The sequence below is a fragment of the Gallinula chloropus genome (assembly GCF_964237585.1).
Source record: "Gallinula chloropus genome assembly, chromosome: 1".
NCBI classification, from domain to species: Eukaryota; Metazoa; Chordata; class Aves; order Gruiformes; family Rallidae; genus Gallinula; species Gallinula chloropus.
In genome coordinates, this window is record NC_140085.1 from 180,133,767 (window position 1) to 180,151,166 (window position 17,400).

At 44.1% G+C, this 17,400-nt stretch overlaps 1 protein-coding gene across 1 annotated transcript; it reads left to right on the forward strand.

Annotated features, from left to right (window-relative positions):
• Nucleotides 1-337: 337 nt before the first annotated feature.
• Nucleotides 338-13,775, forward strand: RGCC (regulator of cell cycle). The gene is made up of 5 exons (XM_084274158.1): nt 338-417; nt 588-767; nt 10,445-10,552; nt 11,482-11,544; nt 13,174-13,775. Exons 1-5 carry the CDS (start codon nt 381-383, stop codon nt 13,179-13,181), a joined length of 396 nt encoding a protein of 131 aa, XP_084130284.1. The 5' UTR covers nt 338-380; the 3' UTR covers nt 13,182-13,775.
• The last annotated feature ends 3,625 nt before the right edge of the window (nt 13,776-17,400 follow it).

The following is a 17,400-nucleotide window of genomic DNA, read 5'->3' on the forward strand; positions in this document are numbered from 1 at the left end:
GACAGGATCACGTTGTCGGGGCTGACGATTGGGAGGGCGAGGGGCCACGCTTCCCAGTTGTGGTAGCGATGAACCGTTAAGAGGGACTCAGGTTGTCTGGAAACCCCCGCCTTCGCCCAAGCATTCACGCCGCTTTGCAGGCCGCGGCGCGGCTCGCCCCCGGCACGCCGCACCTGCACCGCCCGCCCAGTCCCCCGCAGCAGGCCGGGCCGAGCCGGGCCGGGCCGGGCCGCGGTGCCACCTCCCCCTCCCGCCCCCTCCGCCTCAGCCCCCAGCCCGGGCGGGGTATAAGAAGCGGCGGCGGCAGTATCGGGCTGTTCGTGCTGGCGGCGGGAGGCGGGGGAGGCAGTGGTGGTAGGGCACCTCCGCCCGCCACCGCCATGAAGTCGCCTCAGACCCAGCAGCCGACGGGTCAAGGTGGGAGCGGCGGCATGAGGGGCGCGGCGGGATCCTTTGCCCTTCGCCGGGGTGGGGGGGCTCGGGGCGCCGAGGCGTGTGGGGGTGCGGGCGGCGGGTCTCCCCTTACAGCGCGGGGGTCCGGGGGCGGGCAGCGCCCGGCGGGCCCTCACGCTGCCGCCGCCCGGCAGCGCTGGGGGAGGACAGCGGCGGGGGCCTGGCGGAGGCGCTGGGGGAGTTCGACGCGGTGCTGGAGGAGTTCTCCTGCCCCGCCGGCCGGCGCCGCTTCCACTACGGCGAGCACCTGGAGCGCATGAAGCGGCGGAGCAGCGCCAGCGTCAGCGACAGCAGCGGACTCAGCGACTCGGAGAGTGAGTGCCCGCCGGCCCGGCCGTGTCCCCCGGCCGTGCCCCGTCCCTGGGCGGGGGGTGGTGGTGGTGGTGGGGGAAGCGGTGGTGGTCAAAAGCGGCTGTTAAATCCGCGCGTTCCCTTCCGTGAGAGAAGTAGGGGGTCCCCAGACGAGGAATGCGAGTTAATTCAAAAGCGAACCCCTCTCCCCCCCGTCCCCCGAACCCCCAGGACCTTGCGCTCTTTCATTTACTGTCTGGGTTAGAAGTCGCAAGGATGCCACGTTCGGCCCCGCTGTTTTTATTCCCCCGGGACTGAGTGGCAGAGGCGGGAAGGAGGGCGAGAGCCGCTGGAGAGCTGCCAGCCCCCGGCTCCAACACCGAGGCACCCCCGATGGGGTGGGAGGATGGGGCGGAATTAGAAGCCCCTTTAAGTAAAGCAGGGGCTGTCCATTGTGCCTCGGTAGCAGAGGCATTTGGAAGAGCTTGAACTGAAGTGGACTTTCCAGCAGGGAGTGAAACTCACCCAGGTTTCTGGCTGTTGCTGTTTTGGAGGTGATAATGCTAACCTGACTGGCACCAAACTCTACTGGATGTGTATGAACCGTGCATGCAGAACGTAGCACAAGAAGGGTGGAAAACAGATACTGACTCATGACCTGCTTTGAGCAAGAAAGCATAGAATTGGAACTAAGTTTTTTTTTCTAGTAATTTGGAATAAAAGTCTTACCTCTCTTATTTTTTTGCTAGTCAGGGAGAGAAAACATCTTTCTCTTTCCAGGTAGTGAGGCTGGAAGTGGCTGTTATGGGGAGCAGTAGACTCAGGGGCTACTTTTTCATAAGTAAGTTCTGCTAAAACCAATTTTTTTTTTTAAGTTCCTACCTGTACAAGCAGCTTTATGAAACTTACCTTTCAGATATTTAGAATAAAAGTGCTCCTTTAATTTCTGTTGTGCATCTTTATCAGTTCAGGGTCTTACTGTGCAGTTGCGTTGACTTAGCACTAAAACATAATCTTCCTAGTACTTAAGCTGTAAGAGTACAGCCTCTCTGTGTTATCAGGGACCTTTATTTCATCGTCATCATGGGCAGGATTCATTTAGCTCACTGACAGGTAATGTTTTACCTCCCATGAACTTGGATACCTTGCCCAGCAGTGAGTGCCTTTGGGTTCTTTCTGTAGTCAGTGGAGATAATAACCTGATAATCATAGGATATCCTGAGTTGGAAGGGACCCATAAGGATCATCAAGTCCATCTTCTGGCTCCACACAGGACCAGCCAGGTTGGAGTAAGTGCCTGAGTGCATCGTCCAGATGCTTCTTGAACTCAGTCAAGCTTGGTGCTGTGACAGCTTCCCAGGGGAGCCTGTTCTAGTGCCTGACCACCCTAAAAAAAGCCCCACAGTATCAAGAACTTATTTTTCTGGTGTGGATAACTATATGTAGTTGCTTAGCATATCTGCTGTGGCTCAGAAAATTTAAATCTTGAACACGACTGAAAATTGCTTTGTTAGGATTGACAGGAAGGACTTTTGGAGGAGGGTGATGGTGTTTTCTGGAAGGGTGAGAGGCTCAATGAGAAACAGCATGCTCATGTAAATAGGCAGACCAGGACTTCGGGAAGATCTAGAAAATAAAAATCTGTTATAAATCTGCACAGATTTAGGCTGAAGATACTAATGGGGGATAGCTGGATACACAGGGTCTTTACAAAGTCCTTGAAGGCTCTTGTATAAGGAACTTGTCAAGCTTCTAATCCTATCCACTGCAGGAGTTCTTCCCATGGTGATGCATCATGTGAAGGGTGGCTCTGGAGAAACCAAAGTCACTTTCTTCTGGACACTGGCATATACTGGACCAGGAGGGTGCACTGAGTGACTTGTTGGCATCTGACAATGTCAAGTGTATGAGGGTATGCTTGAGGGAAGGGAAACAGAAAACCAGCCAGATCGCCTCACTTCTCAGAAAAGGTCTAGTCAAACACTTCTTCCTAAGGGCATCACTGAGTGCAGGGAACTTATTTTGAAGCTGTAGTAGGATTGGAGAATTGCAGACTTATGAAGAGCACCTCTATAAAACAGGCTCCAGTGTCTGATGTAATCCAGCTACACTCCCTATATCTATTTTAAGAACACATGCAGGGAGTTCCCTGCTTACCCAGGCTCTTTCTGTTCAAGCTTAAGCCTTTTTCCCCTAGCTTTACCTTTCTTTTGGTCTCTGTCATTTCGCAAGCGTGCTGAATTCATGACCTTCCTATTCCCATGGCAATGATTAGGTTAAACACCACTGCAGCATCAAGGAGAAAGTGGGCTGAAAGAACAAGTTTTGACAACGTGGAAGAAATTCCAACAATATTACCTGTGACTAGTTTGAATGATCCTCTTGTTTGTGAAGACTCTTTACCTCTTCCACAAAGTCTTGTTATCCAGTGCCAAGATTCCTACAAGTACACTTTGTCATGTATGTGTAGAACAGTTCAGGCTATTGTATGTTAGCATTATCTCTTGTTGGTTGATCTAATCCTCCTAACTGATGTGGTGTGGCAGGAGGTTATGTATCTTTCAGCCACTCCTGCAGCAGTATCAAAGGGACTGGAGGGGAGGTAACACTTTAAACTGCTGCAGTTGTTTGTTTTTGGGCCCCTGTCTTGAGTTCAGTTTCACAAGAAGTTAAGATTAGATATCAAGCAGTTGTACATGAGCAAGTGGGGTAAGGGAAGCCTTTCCTCTCCTGGGGATCCTGCCATGAGGATGAGCCCATTTGATTTAGCAGAAACACTTAGAGAAGTTCTTTATCAACACAGTTAATCATGCATATGTTGCTTTTAACATTAAAATTCCCTCTTGAGGGAGCTAGATACAAAAGCACTCATTGAAATTCTTATATTCCATATTTCAAGCTCTTAAAAAAACAAAAGGAGCTTGAAGACACTACTGTGGAAAGTGAGTGTGATAGTACTTGGCTCTCCTGCGTCTTGTCCTGTTCCTTGATTAAGTGATCTTTGGACGAGGTCTGTCCTGGCTGTGGTTAAGCATTGTCTGTAGCACAATGGACTCTAGACCTTACAGCAATAGACAGGATCACATGTGCAGATGTTTATGATGATCTTAGTTCTTGGCCCACAAGTATTACTGTGTACTACACTTCAGCTGTTGACTCGGTTAGTGTTGGAAATCGTGATGTGGCTGGTGAGTTATTCCAACAGACATCTCTTTGTTGCTGGACTGTGTGAGTACCAAATATGTTTCAACCTGATGTGTCCAGCCAAATCAAGACAGCAGCTTTGTGCTTTAGGTCATTAATCATGCTTTTTTAACTCCTTTTTTATAACTCTTTGCTGTTTACAGTAGAAGTTCTGATAAAATAGGATTTGTGTTAGAGAGGGCTGTGCTGGCAAAAAGCCACTGGTGTAGATGCAGCTATAGTGACAGTTCTTGCAGGTGTCATTTGCTGCTTCTGTGTTTGAGTAAGCTTGGAAAGAAAAAGGCAGGCTTCCACTGAGTGGGCACACAGTTCACATGGGCATTGTGCTAGTACAGAATATGGCAATGTCAGGACAGTCTTACAAGTTTAGGCTTAAGATAACGAATAGAAAGTTGAACTTCATGAGGAGTTGCGAAGGGAAGGGCTTTAACAACACCAAAAAGCAGGATGAAATGCTTCACACTTCTAGCTCCACGTGTGCTTCCTTGAGATAGGCTCAGCTTCCAGCCTCTTTGTTAAAAATCTTTGTAGACTATATGTATCTATTCATTTCTTGCACTCATACAGCCTGCAATATCTTCATAGTTACTTTTAGGAGTGTGAAAATGCTTCCAGACAAATTTCCCCAGGTTTTTAAACACAACAAAAGACCTTGAGTTGCATTTAGAACTCTCAATTTTCTCACTTCAAAGTCAGGCAGGCGCAGGCTTACAAAGGGGTTCTACAGTACCTGGCACCCTGGTGTAATGCAAGCACTTGTGGGTATGTGCCATGGATGTCTGTGTGGCTGTGCTAATGCCTCTGTAGCTAGAGACCAGGCATAATAATGCAGCACTTATCCTGAAAAGCCTGCTTAGATTTGCAATCTTTTGTAGAGAAGGTGCAGGAAAAGGCAACAGAAGTTATTGAAGAAATAAAATAGTTTCCAGATGACTCAATAGGCTGGGACTGTCAACCCAAAGGAGAGATGCCTTGGGTGGGGACAAGCTGGTCTTCCAGAAAATCCCAAGTGATGTTAGGAAAGTGACTGCTACCTCACCCAGTATGAGGAAATCAAATTAAATCAGCATGTTTCAAAAAAACAGAAGAGGAGCTATTTCTTCTCATGGTGTTTTGTCAAACTGTAAAATACATTGCCTTAAGGTATTGTGGATCTTAAAAGTTGACATAGTCATGATTTTATCTGTGGGGTTTTATTGATGAAAGGGATAGAGCCACGGGGGACTGATGTAGGCTAAGATGCTACTGCAGTCTTAGGGAAGATTGATCTGTGCATTGCTAGAACTTGGTAGGGTTTCTCTTGAAATGATCAGTATATGGCAGCATTGCTCTCAAACTCTTCTGTAGGCATCTGCTTTGAGTCACTGGGAGAGAGAAAGTGTGGGGTAGGTGAGCCTTTGGTCTTGGCAGCAAATCCTAGTCTTGCATGATGAAGAGAAGAACTTTTTAAGGAGGTAGATTGTTTCTGTGAATGTCTTGTGGCCTGTCTTTATCAACAAGGTGTAATATATTTATAACAAAAAAACCAAAGCAAGACCCTCCTGGATAAATAGCCTGTTTTTAAAAATCATCTGAGAAAGTAATGTTTTATTATATTACTGATACACTCGAAAGGAGGAAGCTCCAGAAGTTTCAAGTGCATAGGCTTTCCAGGTATTTCAGTTTAATGAGGAATGTGGGGTTTTGTAAGCTTTCTTGTGTTTACCTCTCCAACATACCTGTTTTCCTTCTCCTTTAGGAAGGAAATATTAGTAAAGGGAAGGTTGAAGGTAGAAACACTCTCTCAGATAAGTGTGGTGGGGAAGTGGAGAGGTAAGCTTTGTATATAGTGAGAAACCACACTTGTACCTCTGAATTTCAGGCCTCCTGGATAACTTCTTTGTAACTATGTAATTTGGTATCTTTTAAATCAGGAGCCCTAGACATGTAGTGAGTGAAAAGGTGTGATTTTTGTGTTGGAGCAGATGTTTCTTGGCTGCACTGTCTATTTTTTGCCTAGCTAAGTGTAACTGATTACAATGAAAACAAACACTGTCCTGAAGGGCTGCAACTTGTGTATTGTGAAGCAAGCTCTTTGCATCGTGGCTATTTCTCACTTCTACCCTTGGCATCAGAAATTCCTGATTTCATCTATTTTTTATTATTTCAGCAAGTAGGCTGGGTTCTGACTAGGAACAAGTTGTGCAGTGTGTTCATTAAAGGCTGAACTATTGCTCTATAATAATTTCATGGCTTGTAGAGGCTTAAGTGGAATTTTAAAGCTCCTCACTGAAAACTTCAGGGATGTGGCTTATCTTTTTTTTTCCTCTAAAACTTTCCCCACTGAAAACTGTAGTCAGAGTTTTACCGACTCGGGGCTCTTAAAAATCGTATCCTGAAGTAGGGTACTAGAAAGAGCACAGTATTGAAGAAGACAGACAGCTGAACTTTTCCATTGTCTGCTTTAAAATGAGAAGTTTGAGGCTTTCCTCCTTCAGTTAATTACTGCCCAGAACCTTTGAATCGCTCACTTCATGCGGACGTTATATATTTACATGGCATTGCAGTGGGTTTTCTTTGTGGTTTGGCCATATACTGGAACAGCAAAAGGTCAATACTAACTACAGATTACTTTGCCAAAGTAAAATGCACCCAGATGTATTCCAACCTCCTAATTTTGTAGCTGTTGGCTTACTTTAACTCATGTAGGTCAACCCAGTGGCTTAAATCTCAGATTTTTAAGGTGGGTTTTTTTTAAGGAGACAGCAGTATGGAGTGTTCTGAAACAGCCAGAGGGGCATGGTTTGTATGTGTGTGCAGACAGGAGAATCAAAATGTGAAGTGAAAAATAGGTAACCAGCAATAGATAAACTTGTGTCAGAGTGGGAGAGAAAGGGCTGGATGAGAGGGCAGCAGTGGTGAGAGATCCTTGGTGTCAGCCTCTGGTTATTGGGCTGCAGGGGATGTCGTATTTGTGTGGCAGTGGAAATCTTCCAAGGGCTGTTCTTGAAGGTGAATGGGCAAATCTTGGCTGTGGTAGCTGGTGGAGAGCAAGGGCTGAAGTGTCCTTTTTCCCAGAGCTTTCTGCCCTACTGTCACACTTTGCCAAAGTGGGTCTTTTGGTGTGATGGATATCACAAGTATGTTTTAACAGTTCCTGGTTGTCAGCAGTTATAATGACCTCAATGGTGGAGTCATTGCATTCCTCTTTCCATCAGCAGGATTTCTGCTGCTTGGTGGCACATGCAAGCCACAGCTGGTAGCTACAGTATGTTTTTATTCTTGGAGAAAGATGAATGTTGATGTTTTCCTGAAACTGTTAATGTTGCATCAGAAGACAACACTGTCTTTTGAAAATAACTTGCCTTTTGAAACTGGAAGAGAAACATTCAGATATTTAAAGCAACAGTGCCACCTTATTTTCTCTTTGCCCAGTTGTAAATATTTCCCAGTATAAGGTTTGTGGAAGCCAGTATGAAAGAACATTTTCTGGTTTCAATACATTGAGAGGGGAGCGGTCAGTACTGCCAACTGCTTATAGATGGAGTTTGGAGAGAGAAAAACCACAAAAGGAAGTATAAATTCCCTGTGTTGCTACACTTGGTGTCTGGATGCAAGTAGCATAGACTCCACTCTAAAAGTACACTCAGTCTTGTAACCACTGTTTTCTGGATTATTTTTCTATTAATTCAGCTAGCTCTAAAGCCTTTAATCTGAAATAATTTGAAAGTTCTTGTTCTCCTCTTTTCAATGTTATCCAGGCAGTGCTTTTTACCTCTTGTGTGTCCTGTCAGTGTTTCAGTGGCTCTTATTCTTGGCTACAGGACTTCTTTGTGAGGTGTTAATGATTTATTTGGCTTTTTTTGATGGTAGGATTTTTATCCTGAAGAGGTAGAATTTTTTTATTTCACGTTTCTTGTTAGCTAGGGTTTAGAATTTGGCTAAATATAAGTCTGGTTTTAGTAGAAAGTTGGTCTGTAAGCTCATTTCAGGAGGAAATTTGTCATATCTTTAACAATTTAAGTCCATTAATATACAGGGTTTGTATTGTATAGTACAATGCTGGTGACATGTCATTGCAGACCATAGAATGGTTTTGGTTGGAAAAGACCTTCAAGATCATGGAGTCCAACCAGCTATCCAGCCCTACTAGGTCCAACACTAGACTGTGTCACCAAGTATAACATCTACTCTTCTTTTAAACTCAACCACCTCCCAGTGCAGCCTGTTCCAATATCTGACAACTCTTTCAGTAAAGAAATTGTTTCTGGTATCCAGCCTAAACTTCCCCTGATGCAACTTCAGTCTGTTTTCCCTTGTCCTGTCACAAGCTACCAGGGAGAAGAGACTGACAGATCTTTTCCCCCTTTAGGTTGTTTTTTGCATTTTAGGAGCACTTTTCAAATGGCTTGCTTTTCCATTTTTCTACCTAAAATTATCTCAATTCTGGATGGTATTCTTCAAATCTTTCTTGTATCTGAAGATTTGGTTTGGTCTACTCAGGTTCTAGAGAATAGAAGACACATTTAAGAGTAAAGATAAAGACATGATAACAAGCTAACATGAGGAAGCACACTCTTCATTCTAAACAAGAAATACCAACTAGTGGCTGATTTGGGGCAAGTGATAGTCCCAAGTAGCAGGTGTCATTCACATCATCACTCATGTTTGCACAGTGCCACAGGGAGCACGTGCATTGGCTGGAGCAGGAACTGAGCTGAGTGTGAACTGTGCAAAACAGCAGCACTGTGGTGGGCCAACATGTGTGAGGAAAAAGAAAATACTCCAGGTTGAAGCTTCCCACACAAGCCTCTTCGGTGTGTATTGCCACAGAGGTAGGCCTGGAAGCTGCCATGGAAGAAACAAATTCCTGTGGCTGAGGAGACATCTGACAGGTTTAGTAGATGCAGTCATCCTGTCTGGTCTGATTCGTCACTGTTTCCTGTGGAAGGTGGCTTTATGCTGGCAAGGACAGCAGGCTAGAGGAGGTGGGTATCAACACCCACTCTTCTTCCCAGAGGTAGGGGAACGTACAGTAGAGGAGTAGTCAGCTGGGGGATAGTCTCTACATCTTTTAGAATCATAGTCATCAAATGGTGTGGGTTGGAAGGGACCTCAAAGATCACCTAGCTCCAGCCCCCTGCCATGGGCAGGGACACCTTTCTCTAGACCAGGTTGCCCAAAGCCCTGTCCAGCCTGGCCTTGAACCCTGCCAGGGAGGGGGCATTTGGTATCTGCGAACATTGTGGTGGTGTTCAGTGAAGGTGTAGGTGTCCAGATCTTGGTAAGGCAAGCTGTGGTCCTGCTCCCCTTGCTAATTCAGCAAGGCACCCTTAATTTAACTAAGGTGCTCATCTCCTGACATAGCAAATGGGACAAGTATCCAAGGAAGTATGACAGCTTCTGACTTAAATGGACTTACTGCAGTGTAACCACCTCCTAGGCTGGGGCTCTGAGGATATGAGAGTCAATGTTAAATGTGCTGCAGATAGGCAAAATTGCTGGTCTGTGTGACAAGCAGTGGTAGTCACCATTCCATATGATGAGACATATATTTATTTCCTAGGAAGTGAGCAAAAAGAACAGACTATTGCCATGTTAACATTACAGTGGTTTGTTTCTGTAGAACTACACTTCTCAGGTCGCTGGCTGGAAACTCTGGGAACCAGCAGTTTTAGTGTCTCTAACATAATGACAATTCCTCCTTCCACTGGAGCCATGGCTATTACTTTGTGTGTGCTGTGTGCCATGGAACCTCTTTTTATGAAGAGACAAGAAAAGGATCTCTCTTTTGAACTCTTGAAACTTAAGGCCTTGTCTAAAATCCAAGAACATCAGAACAGCATTGGAACCTTTCCCGTTCCTTTCCATGGCATATAAAGGCTTTCTTTGAAAGACCATTTAAAATAAGATTGCTGAAATTATCTTACACAGATTTACTGCTTTGTGAACTCCAAAGAGTTACAGAACAAAAGGAAATAAAGATGCCATACAATTTATCTAGAGCACAAGACCTAAAGCAATGGAGTATGGAGAAATGGGCGAATTTGCCTCAGGATTGAGCACAATATTGAATATAGTCTTCCTTCTGGGGGACTGTCCTTGTCCTGGAGCTCTTTATTTGTCTTTTTTTTTTTAATAGGTTTTGAAAAAAAATTGGGTAATCAGAATTTCCCAGAATAGTGTGAATCAGGCAAGTCATACCAGGCTTAATCAGTGGATGTGGGATAACTGCAATTCCTATAATATCTTCCAAATGATGCTGACTGCAGGGGAAGATGACACTTTCCTTACTGAGGGGTGAGGGCTGGCCTAGGACAGCTTTCTTTTTTTAAACAGCAGGTGTGGGTGCCATAGCCTTCACCCAGTAGATGATTTATTTGTCCCTCTGTCTTTAGAGTCTATACATTTGAGTCCTACAGATACTGAGGCCCATGTAGGAAATGTCCTATTTCTCTCTAACTCTGTTGCAAAATTGCTGAAGGTGTTAATTTCTCTTTATAATGTAACTTTACAGGTGCAGATTCACTCTACAGAAATAGCTTCAGCCTCAGTGATGAAAAGCTGAACTCTCCAACTGCATCTACTCCAAGCCTGCCATCTCCATCAGTAACTCCATGTAGAGGTAAGCTTAATTTTAACTTAACATTTCTTCCTAATTCCCAACTATACAGGTTTCTTCCTGTAAGGCAGGATTCACATGCCTGCACTGACTTTTTTTAAAATGCTAACAAAGCTAAGGATTACTGTTAAGCACCCTGCAGATGCAAGTGTTACTGTACTGACCACTGCAGCCACACTTTATAGGTGATCTTGATTTTGAAATAGTGAGTAATAGTTAAGAAGTAGCAAAAAAGAGTTCACTTAACCTGTCAGGAAATACTTGGAAAGGCATAATGCTGAAGGTCAAGATGCTCTTCCTGGTGAGAGGACAAAAAGACAGAAATAGAGTTGGAACTGGCTTGTAATAGGACACAGAAAGGAGATAAGGAAGCAACTTGCAGTGAAACTAAATTGAACAGAACCAGTGGGGTTTTTAGCAGTGGAAATGTAGGCGGATATCTGGATCCAAATTTATAGCGTATGGACCAAGATCAAAGGATCTGACATCACAATAAACCAGTGATGCTGACATGTTTTAAGAACCTTAGATTTGTGTAGGACTGGGACCTAACTGGGTGGGGTTTGATTAGGGCCATGAATGCAGTATGAATAATGCATTAAGTAAGACTCCCACAGAAGCAAGGACACAAATTAGTTGACATACAGGGTTTTTTTTCCCCCACTTCAGTCTGTGCTTTTTTAGGAAACCAAGCCATGACTGCTTTGCTTCTGTCAAAAGGAAAACTTTAAAAATCAGAATTTTTAATTCTGTCTCTCTTGTTTAAGAATGCAATTGGACATTGCAGCAACCCTGTTGAGTTTTACAGAGAATAATCCACAGCATGCTATATACCACTGAAAATGTTTTGGGGTTTTATGTGGTTCCAATGGTTCTTTTGGCCAGAGAAACATGTCATGTCTAAGCAATATTGACAGTCTCTTATCTTGCAGCAAAGCTTGGAGACACAAAAGAACTGGAAGAATTCATTGCTGATCTTGATAGGACACTAGCAAGTAAGTAGACTTTTATTAGTAAGCTGCATCTCACTCAGTGCTGTCAGAGTTATAAAAGCCAATGTATAGGGGGAGGGGGAAGTGATGGGCAGCAATAGCTGTATGTGATGTGGCTTTGTTTTAGTTTGCTATCCCTATGGGTCATCATGTGGGTAAGAAGGTGACACAGACTTAAGTCCTGGTCTCTGCCTGAATGTTCATGGCATGCAGCTCAGCTTGTGTAACGAAGGCTGCATGCCGATGAACCTGTGTCCCCTCTGAGGCAGCTGCAATTGGCCCCTCCTTGACAATGAATACATAAAGTAAACCTCACTCATGGTGAAAACTCAGCTAAAAAGTGGGGGGATGTTCCTTCATTATAAAGCTAGGTAACTGGAGGAATGTTAGTAGGGAAGGAAACCTTTTATTCTTGATTTTTGCTTTACAAAAGAATTAAGCAGCAGATACCTGTATCTGTTGACTTAGATTAAATGTCAAAGTCCTGTTTGTTCTTGCCTCTACCAGGAATAGAATTTAGATCACTCTTTTTGTCACTACCTAGAAATTGCATTTCCCAGTTCTGGTACTAGGTTCTTCATGATGATTTTGAAAGAAAAACAACAAAACCAAAAAATACCTTTCTGTTCCCAGCCATGTGCTCTGCCTTTTTGTTCCTCTTCTTCCTATGCTCTTGCAGGCATATGGTTTGTTGGGGTTTATTTGTAGACTATAGAGCCCAAAACAAGAAACTGTAGGACTTTACCTAAATTGCGTCATGAGCAAAGCCCCTCTAATAAGCCATGAACCAAGAGTTTCTTTTACTGGTTAGGTGTTTTCCCTTCCCGTAATTCTTGAAGCCTTGGCCATCTGCCTTGGACTTCATACAGCTGCTCTCTTGAGCTTCCTATTCCCTTGCCATCTTGTATCTTAATTCTGGTTTCACTTCTCTTGCTTAAAATACATTTCTAGTTCACTGACTTCTGTCATGGTCCCATGCTTGAGCTAACTCCATCTTTACCACTGCAACATCCCTGACTGATTGCTCTTCTGCAAACCCTCTGGGTTTGAAGGTTTGTGTAGAACAGTGAAACCCCCAAACACTTACAGTGGTGTATCTTGCCCAGCCTTGGTGCAGCTAACTCTTACAGGACTGCCTACAGTATATTGTTTGTTTGGGGTTTTTTGATCCCCTTGCAAGGCCTATCTAAGGTGAGGCCAGAGATTGCCACCTGCTGTAGTGGTTTTGGTATTTTCTTCTTCCAACTAAGCAAATCTCTAGTAGTTTCAGCAGAGTCTCATTTGCATGGTGTCACTTGTCTTAGTGATACACTTATCTTTGTCATATGTGGAAATTCTGAGGGAAGAAGTCTAACTTCCATCTGATATTTATCACATTTTTAAGGAGTTGTGTTTATATGCTTGAAGCCACACAGAACTTTGTACAGATGTCTCTTCAAGCCTAATGCACTTGTTAGAACAGTATTTGCCTTAATTTTTTTACACACTAACCTTTTGTGTCTCATGTTAATTAAGAAAAAGCATGATTTTGGCCTGTCAGGCAGTCTAGCAAGGTGGGCATAGATAAGGTGTCTGGTATGTCAACAACATGCAATCTTATCTAATATAGGACTTAATGTTTTGTATTTCCAGGTATGTGAAATGAATCTTTGGCATTGTCCTTGCCTGTGAATGTCCTCTGAAGGATAAGTGACATCAGTCACTGGGAACTGCTGCCCTTGTCCAATAACTTTGCTACCCTGGATACTCACCTTCTGAACATAACCTTTGCAAACTCCTACAAGTGTTTAACTGTCAACATTGGTTCTGTTACTTTGCAGCAGGTGGAAAAAGATAGCTCAAGTGTTACAGCTGTATTTTTCTTTAAAGTATAGCTTGATTTTTTTTTTAATTTAAAGTTCCTTTTATTAAAATATATTTGTAATTTTATATAGTTGAGAACTTCTAATGCTTTTTTCCTTTATAATATATTTTTATACACAAATAAACCTGAAACTGGAATCCAGATGTCTGAAAGCTTCCCATGAGCATGCAAACTCTGAATTAAGGTCTTATTGAAAACATCAAGCTTTAAATATTTCTGATAAAGGTGTGTTTTTCCTGTTAGACACAATGTGTAATGATGGTTTCATGTGGAACTTCATATTTTCCTTTTCAAACTGCTTAAATAAGATAATTTTGTACAATGTAAAATTAATACTATCAGGAAAGTAATAAAATTGGTCAAACTGTTACTCAGATTTGCATTAATACAAATGAAGTAACACTGACATAGTGTACTAGTTAAATCTGTACTATTTCACCCCCTTACAGAAACTACTGTTAAAATGACATGCCTTTCTCCAAGACTTAGTAATTGGGAGGTCAGACACTTGGGCCTGTGGGTTTTCAGGGATAGAGATCCTGTAGCACCAAGAAGCTACTTAAGTGTCTGCATGTTTCATACCAGACCCTTGGGTCCAAAACAACCCCCAACTGTAAGAAGACTTCCTGGTCATCACTGTGTAAGCTGAAAGAGCGGAAGCTGAACCTGTATTTTTACAAGGAACCTGATTCTTTCCATATGTATTAGGCACTGGAGATGTCATTATGTGAGCTCTCCTCCAGCTGCCCCAGGCATCATGCTTGGTGCTGCTGTCTGAGCCGCTCATGCAACTGCTCCCTAATTTGTTCAGACCTGAATGAGCTGGGCTTGTCTGAACTCCAAGTTTTGTTGTGGCCAAAGCAAGCTATTGAGCAGCTGCTTGAATGGTTCGGATATTGTGGCCTGTTCTGTTACCTTCATATATCTGTGCCTGGAGAAGGATGTGCCTCTACCTGTGGTGTGGCTACTAGCTAGTTGTGACTTTGAAGGATGGATGTGGACCTGTTTTCTGCAGCTAGGGGAAACTCTGCTGTGTATTTGGTAATGAGAACGCCATGAAAATGATGCAATCCATCTCCCTGCTTTAGATCTCCTAACAATTAACCAAAACACTTGGATCTCTTCAAACATGGTTTCATTTTTTGAGTTTTGGTAAAAAATGGAATTGTGAACTGGATACCTTTTAACCAGTCTGAAATGAACATGTGGTGGTTTTGTGGGATTTTTCCTTCCTTCAGCCAGAAGGGCAATCCAGTCTGGTGGGGTGTTTTTCTGAAGAGGAAAAACTCCCATGTTTCTTACAGCTGGTAATTTGTCCCTTAGAGCAGAAATAAGGTGAACTGATTTAAGAGGGGCAAACCTTCATGTTGCTGTAGGTTGACTAATAAATCTCTAAATGAAGGTGGAGTGGGTCAAGTTTGGGACAGTAACGTGCTTCTGTGTGCTCTGGGACCTTCTCAGAGGGTCCAGGAAACCCATTTTCATCAGCGGCCCAGTCTTGCTCTGGCTTTGCCAGAGCACTGTGGAACTGCACTGCTACTATCCAATAAACACAGGAGCAAATCCTCTTTCTTTGGCTGCTCCTCTGAAACTGAGAGGGGAGTTTGGCCCTTCTCCCTGGTCCTGGATGCGAAGGGATATGTCACTGTGCAGAGCCAGGGAGGGGGATTCCCTGGGCTGGTGTAGGACTTGCTTCGTGGGGAGGGAAAGGCGCTGTACCTTTCAGCACAAGCTGAGGGAAAGGGGTACAGGAGGACAGAGACAGGCTCACACTTTTCTGTTAAGAAACCCCATGAACGTAAGTCACGCTTTTTGGCTGGCTTTTATTTTTTTTGTAAGGTTTGGTGGTGGTGAGTGATGGATGTTACTGTCCCAAAAGCAGCACACCCTGGCTACCTGGGTGTTCAATAAGCCACGTGCTTCAGAAGAGGCCACCCCAAGCAATTGTGGAGTGTGGGGAGATGGTCAGCTGTTTGCTCCCCTGTTCCTCAGATTGGATTGTTTGAGGTATTGGGCACGAGCTCTCCACTTTCCCTCTTCACATTCACATGTTGCTTGATCCTACCAAACATTCTGGGCCTACAATCAGTATTTAAAATTGGATGTCTGCCCTTACAGGGTGATATCACCCCGTTAGTGCAGTTCTTTGGAACAGCAGTGCTCTGTCCTTAACAGACACCCGATTTTGAAGATTTTTCCTGTATAAGCAAATGTTTAAACTAAGGCGTGTTCCTCATTTTGTGTAACGTCAGTTGGGGATGGAGTTGGGGATTAAATCACCATCTGCTTGGGCTTTTTAATCTTATTTATGCATGAACAGGTGGACACTTCTGCTTGCTTATCCAGCAGTTTGGAGATCATCAGCTGCAAAACCTGGGAGTGTTTTCTGAGGAACTGCTGGTCTGTACTCCCTCCAGTTTGTTACGCTCAGTTTTGAACGTCTCACTGCGCCAGAAGGAAGTCACTAATGTAGATGTCACGCCACTGGAGCACGCTTATGATTTAAGTGCATCATCTAATTACATACAGCACTGAAAAATGCACTGCTGAGAAGAGTTCCTGCGATTCTCTCTCCCCAGTGAGCACTGCCGGAGGCTGCGCTGTCCTCGTGGACCAGCCTGACTTTTCCATCCTTGTTTTGGCCGTCCTCTCGCGCTGTGATGCTGAATTTGGATTCCCAGTGGAGTCTCTCAGCTCTGTCGTGACAAAGTCACGCATCCAGAAATGGAAGTGAGGTGCTTAGCCTGAGCAGATGCACGGCCATAGCTTAACGTGTGTAAGGTGAGGCCCAACAATTATTCCCACCTATGTTGTTCTTTACCTACTGCAAATTCCTGGTTAAACGGATTAGTTTAACCCTCCCTCACTGAGGCTCGAGCTAATGTGTCTTGGCTTGGGCTTGCTGTCACCCAGGCTCAGCTGATACATAGTAACATACTAAACTTGGTGCTGTGTGTGTTTTTCTGAGCTCTTCAATAAAAGAGATAAAAAGCCAAAGATGTTGGGAAGCATCCCTGTCTGCAAACACAGATTTATTATTTCTTTTCAGTTCATGTCATTAATCATTGCTTTTAGATCACTGTCCAGCTGCTTCACGTCCTGGGGGACACGAATTCAGCAGTGCCGTGGGGAGTGGTCCACCCAACATGGGGGTCTCTGTAGAGGAACTCAGATGGAGTTCAGCTCAGATGGACTCGGCTGACCTCCTGAGAGGTATTTGCACCAGGCTGGAGCCCATCTTACCTGAGATTTCATTTATCTGAAGGTGCCTAAATCTTAAGTCCACATCTGCTGGACTGTTGGAGAGGAACTTCCAATGTTGCAGTGCTTGGAAAAAAACTAAGTGTCATAGAGCCAGTGTGATGGCAGCAGCTCTTGAACTCAGCCCAGCTCTGGATACTAACAATGCAAACTCCATATTTTCCATGGGGACAACTCCTGTTTTCTATGCTACTTTCATAGGCTGCCAACATTACTGACTTCACTGCAGCCTGGCTAACAGCTCTAGCTGTTGAAATAACTTCACAATCATGTAAGACGACCCTGGCTGCTCTGTCTCATTGCCTTAGAGCTATAAACCAGATCTTTCCAAGGTCCTTGTCTTCTTACACGTTCAGATTATCAGTTAAATGCTGGAGGTTGGCTTGTGGGATTAAAGCAGGCCAGTCAGCACAGAGGGATGCTAATGCTTGCCTTGCTTTTGCTCTTTCACTGCTATGTTTTTTAAATTAAAAAGATTTTTCAGTTCAGCTCTTAAAAACTAGAGACTAGAGGCCTGTGCCCCTGTTCTCCCGAGGCCTCAGAACTCACTTGGCTTCTCTGGGAGGTTTTGGGATGCTCAAACAGGCTTGAAGCTGAAAGTGCTGTCTTCTCCATGCAGCGTTGCTCATGCATTACAGATGGATGTTTATAACTGAGAATGTCACTTTTGTCTCAAACACTGAATCAGAGTGTTTTGGGATGTATGCAGTCTTCATATTTCAAAAAATAGGTAA

Bases quoted from the DNA above. Each gene is read 5' to 3' on its own strand.
- RGCC (XM_084274158.1), top strand. From the start codon at position 381: ATGAAGTCGCCTCAGACCCAGCAGCCGACGGGTCAAG. The intron at 418-587 runs GTGGGAGCGGCG...GCCGCCCGGCAG, and splicing joins CCAGCAGCCGACGGGTCAAG to CGCTGGGGGAGGACAGCGGC. The intron at 768-10,444 runs GTGAGTGCCCGC...GTAACTTTACAG, and splicing joins CGGACTCAGCGACTCGGAGA to GTGCAGATTCACTCTACAGA.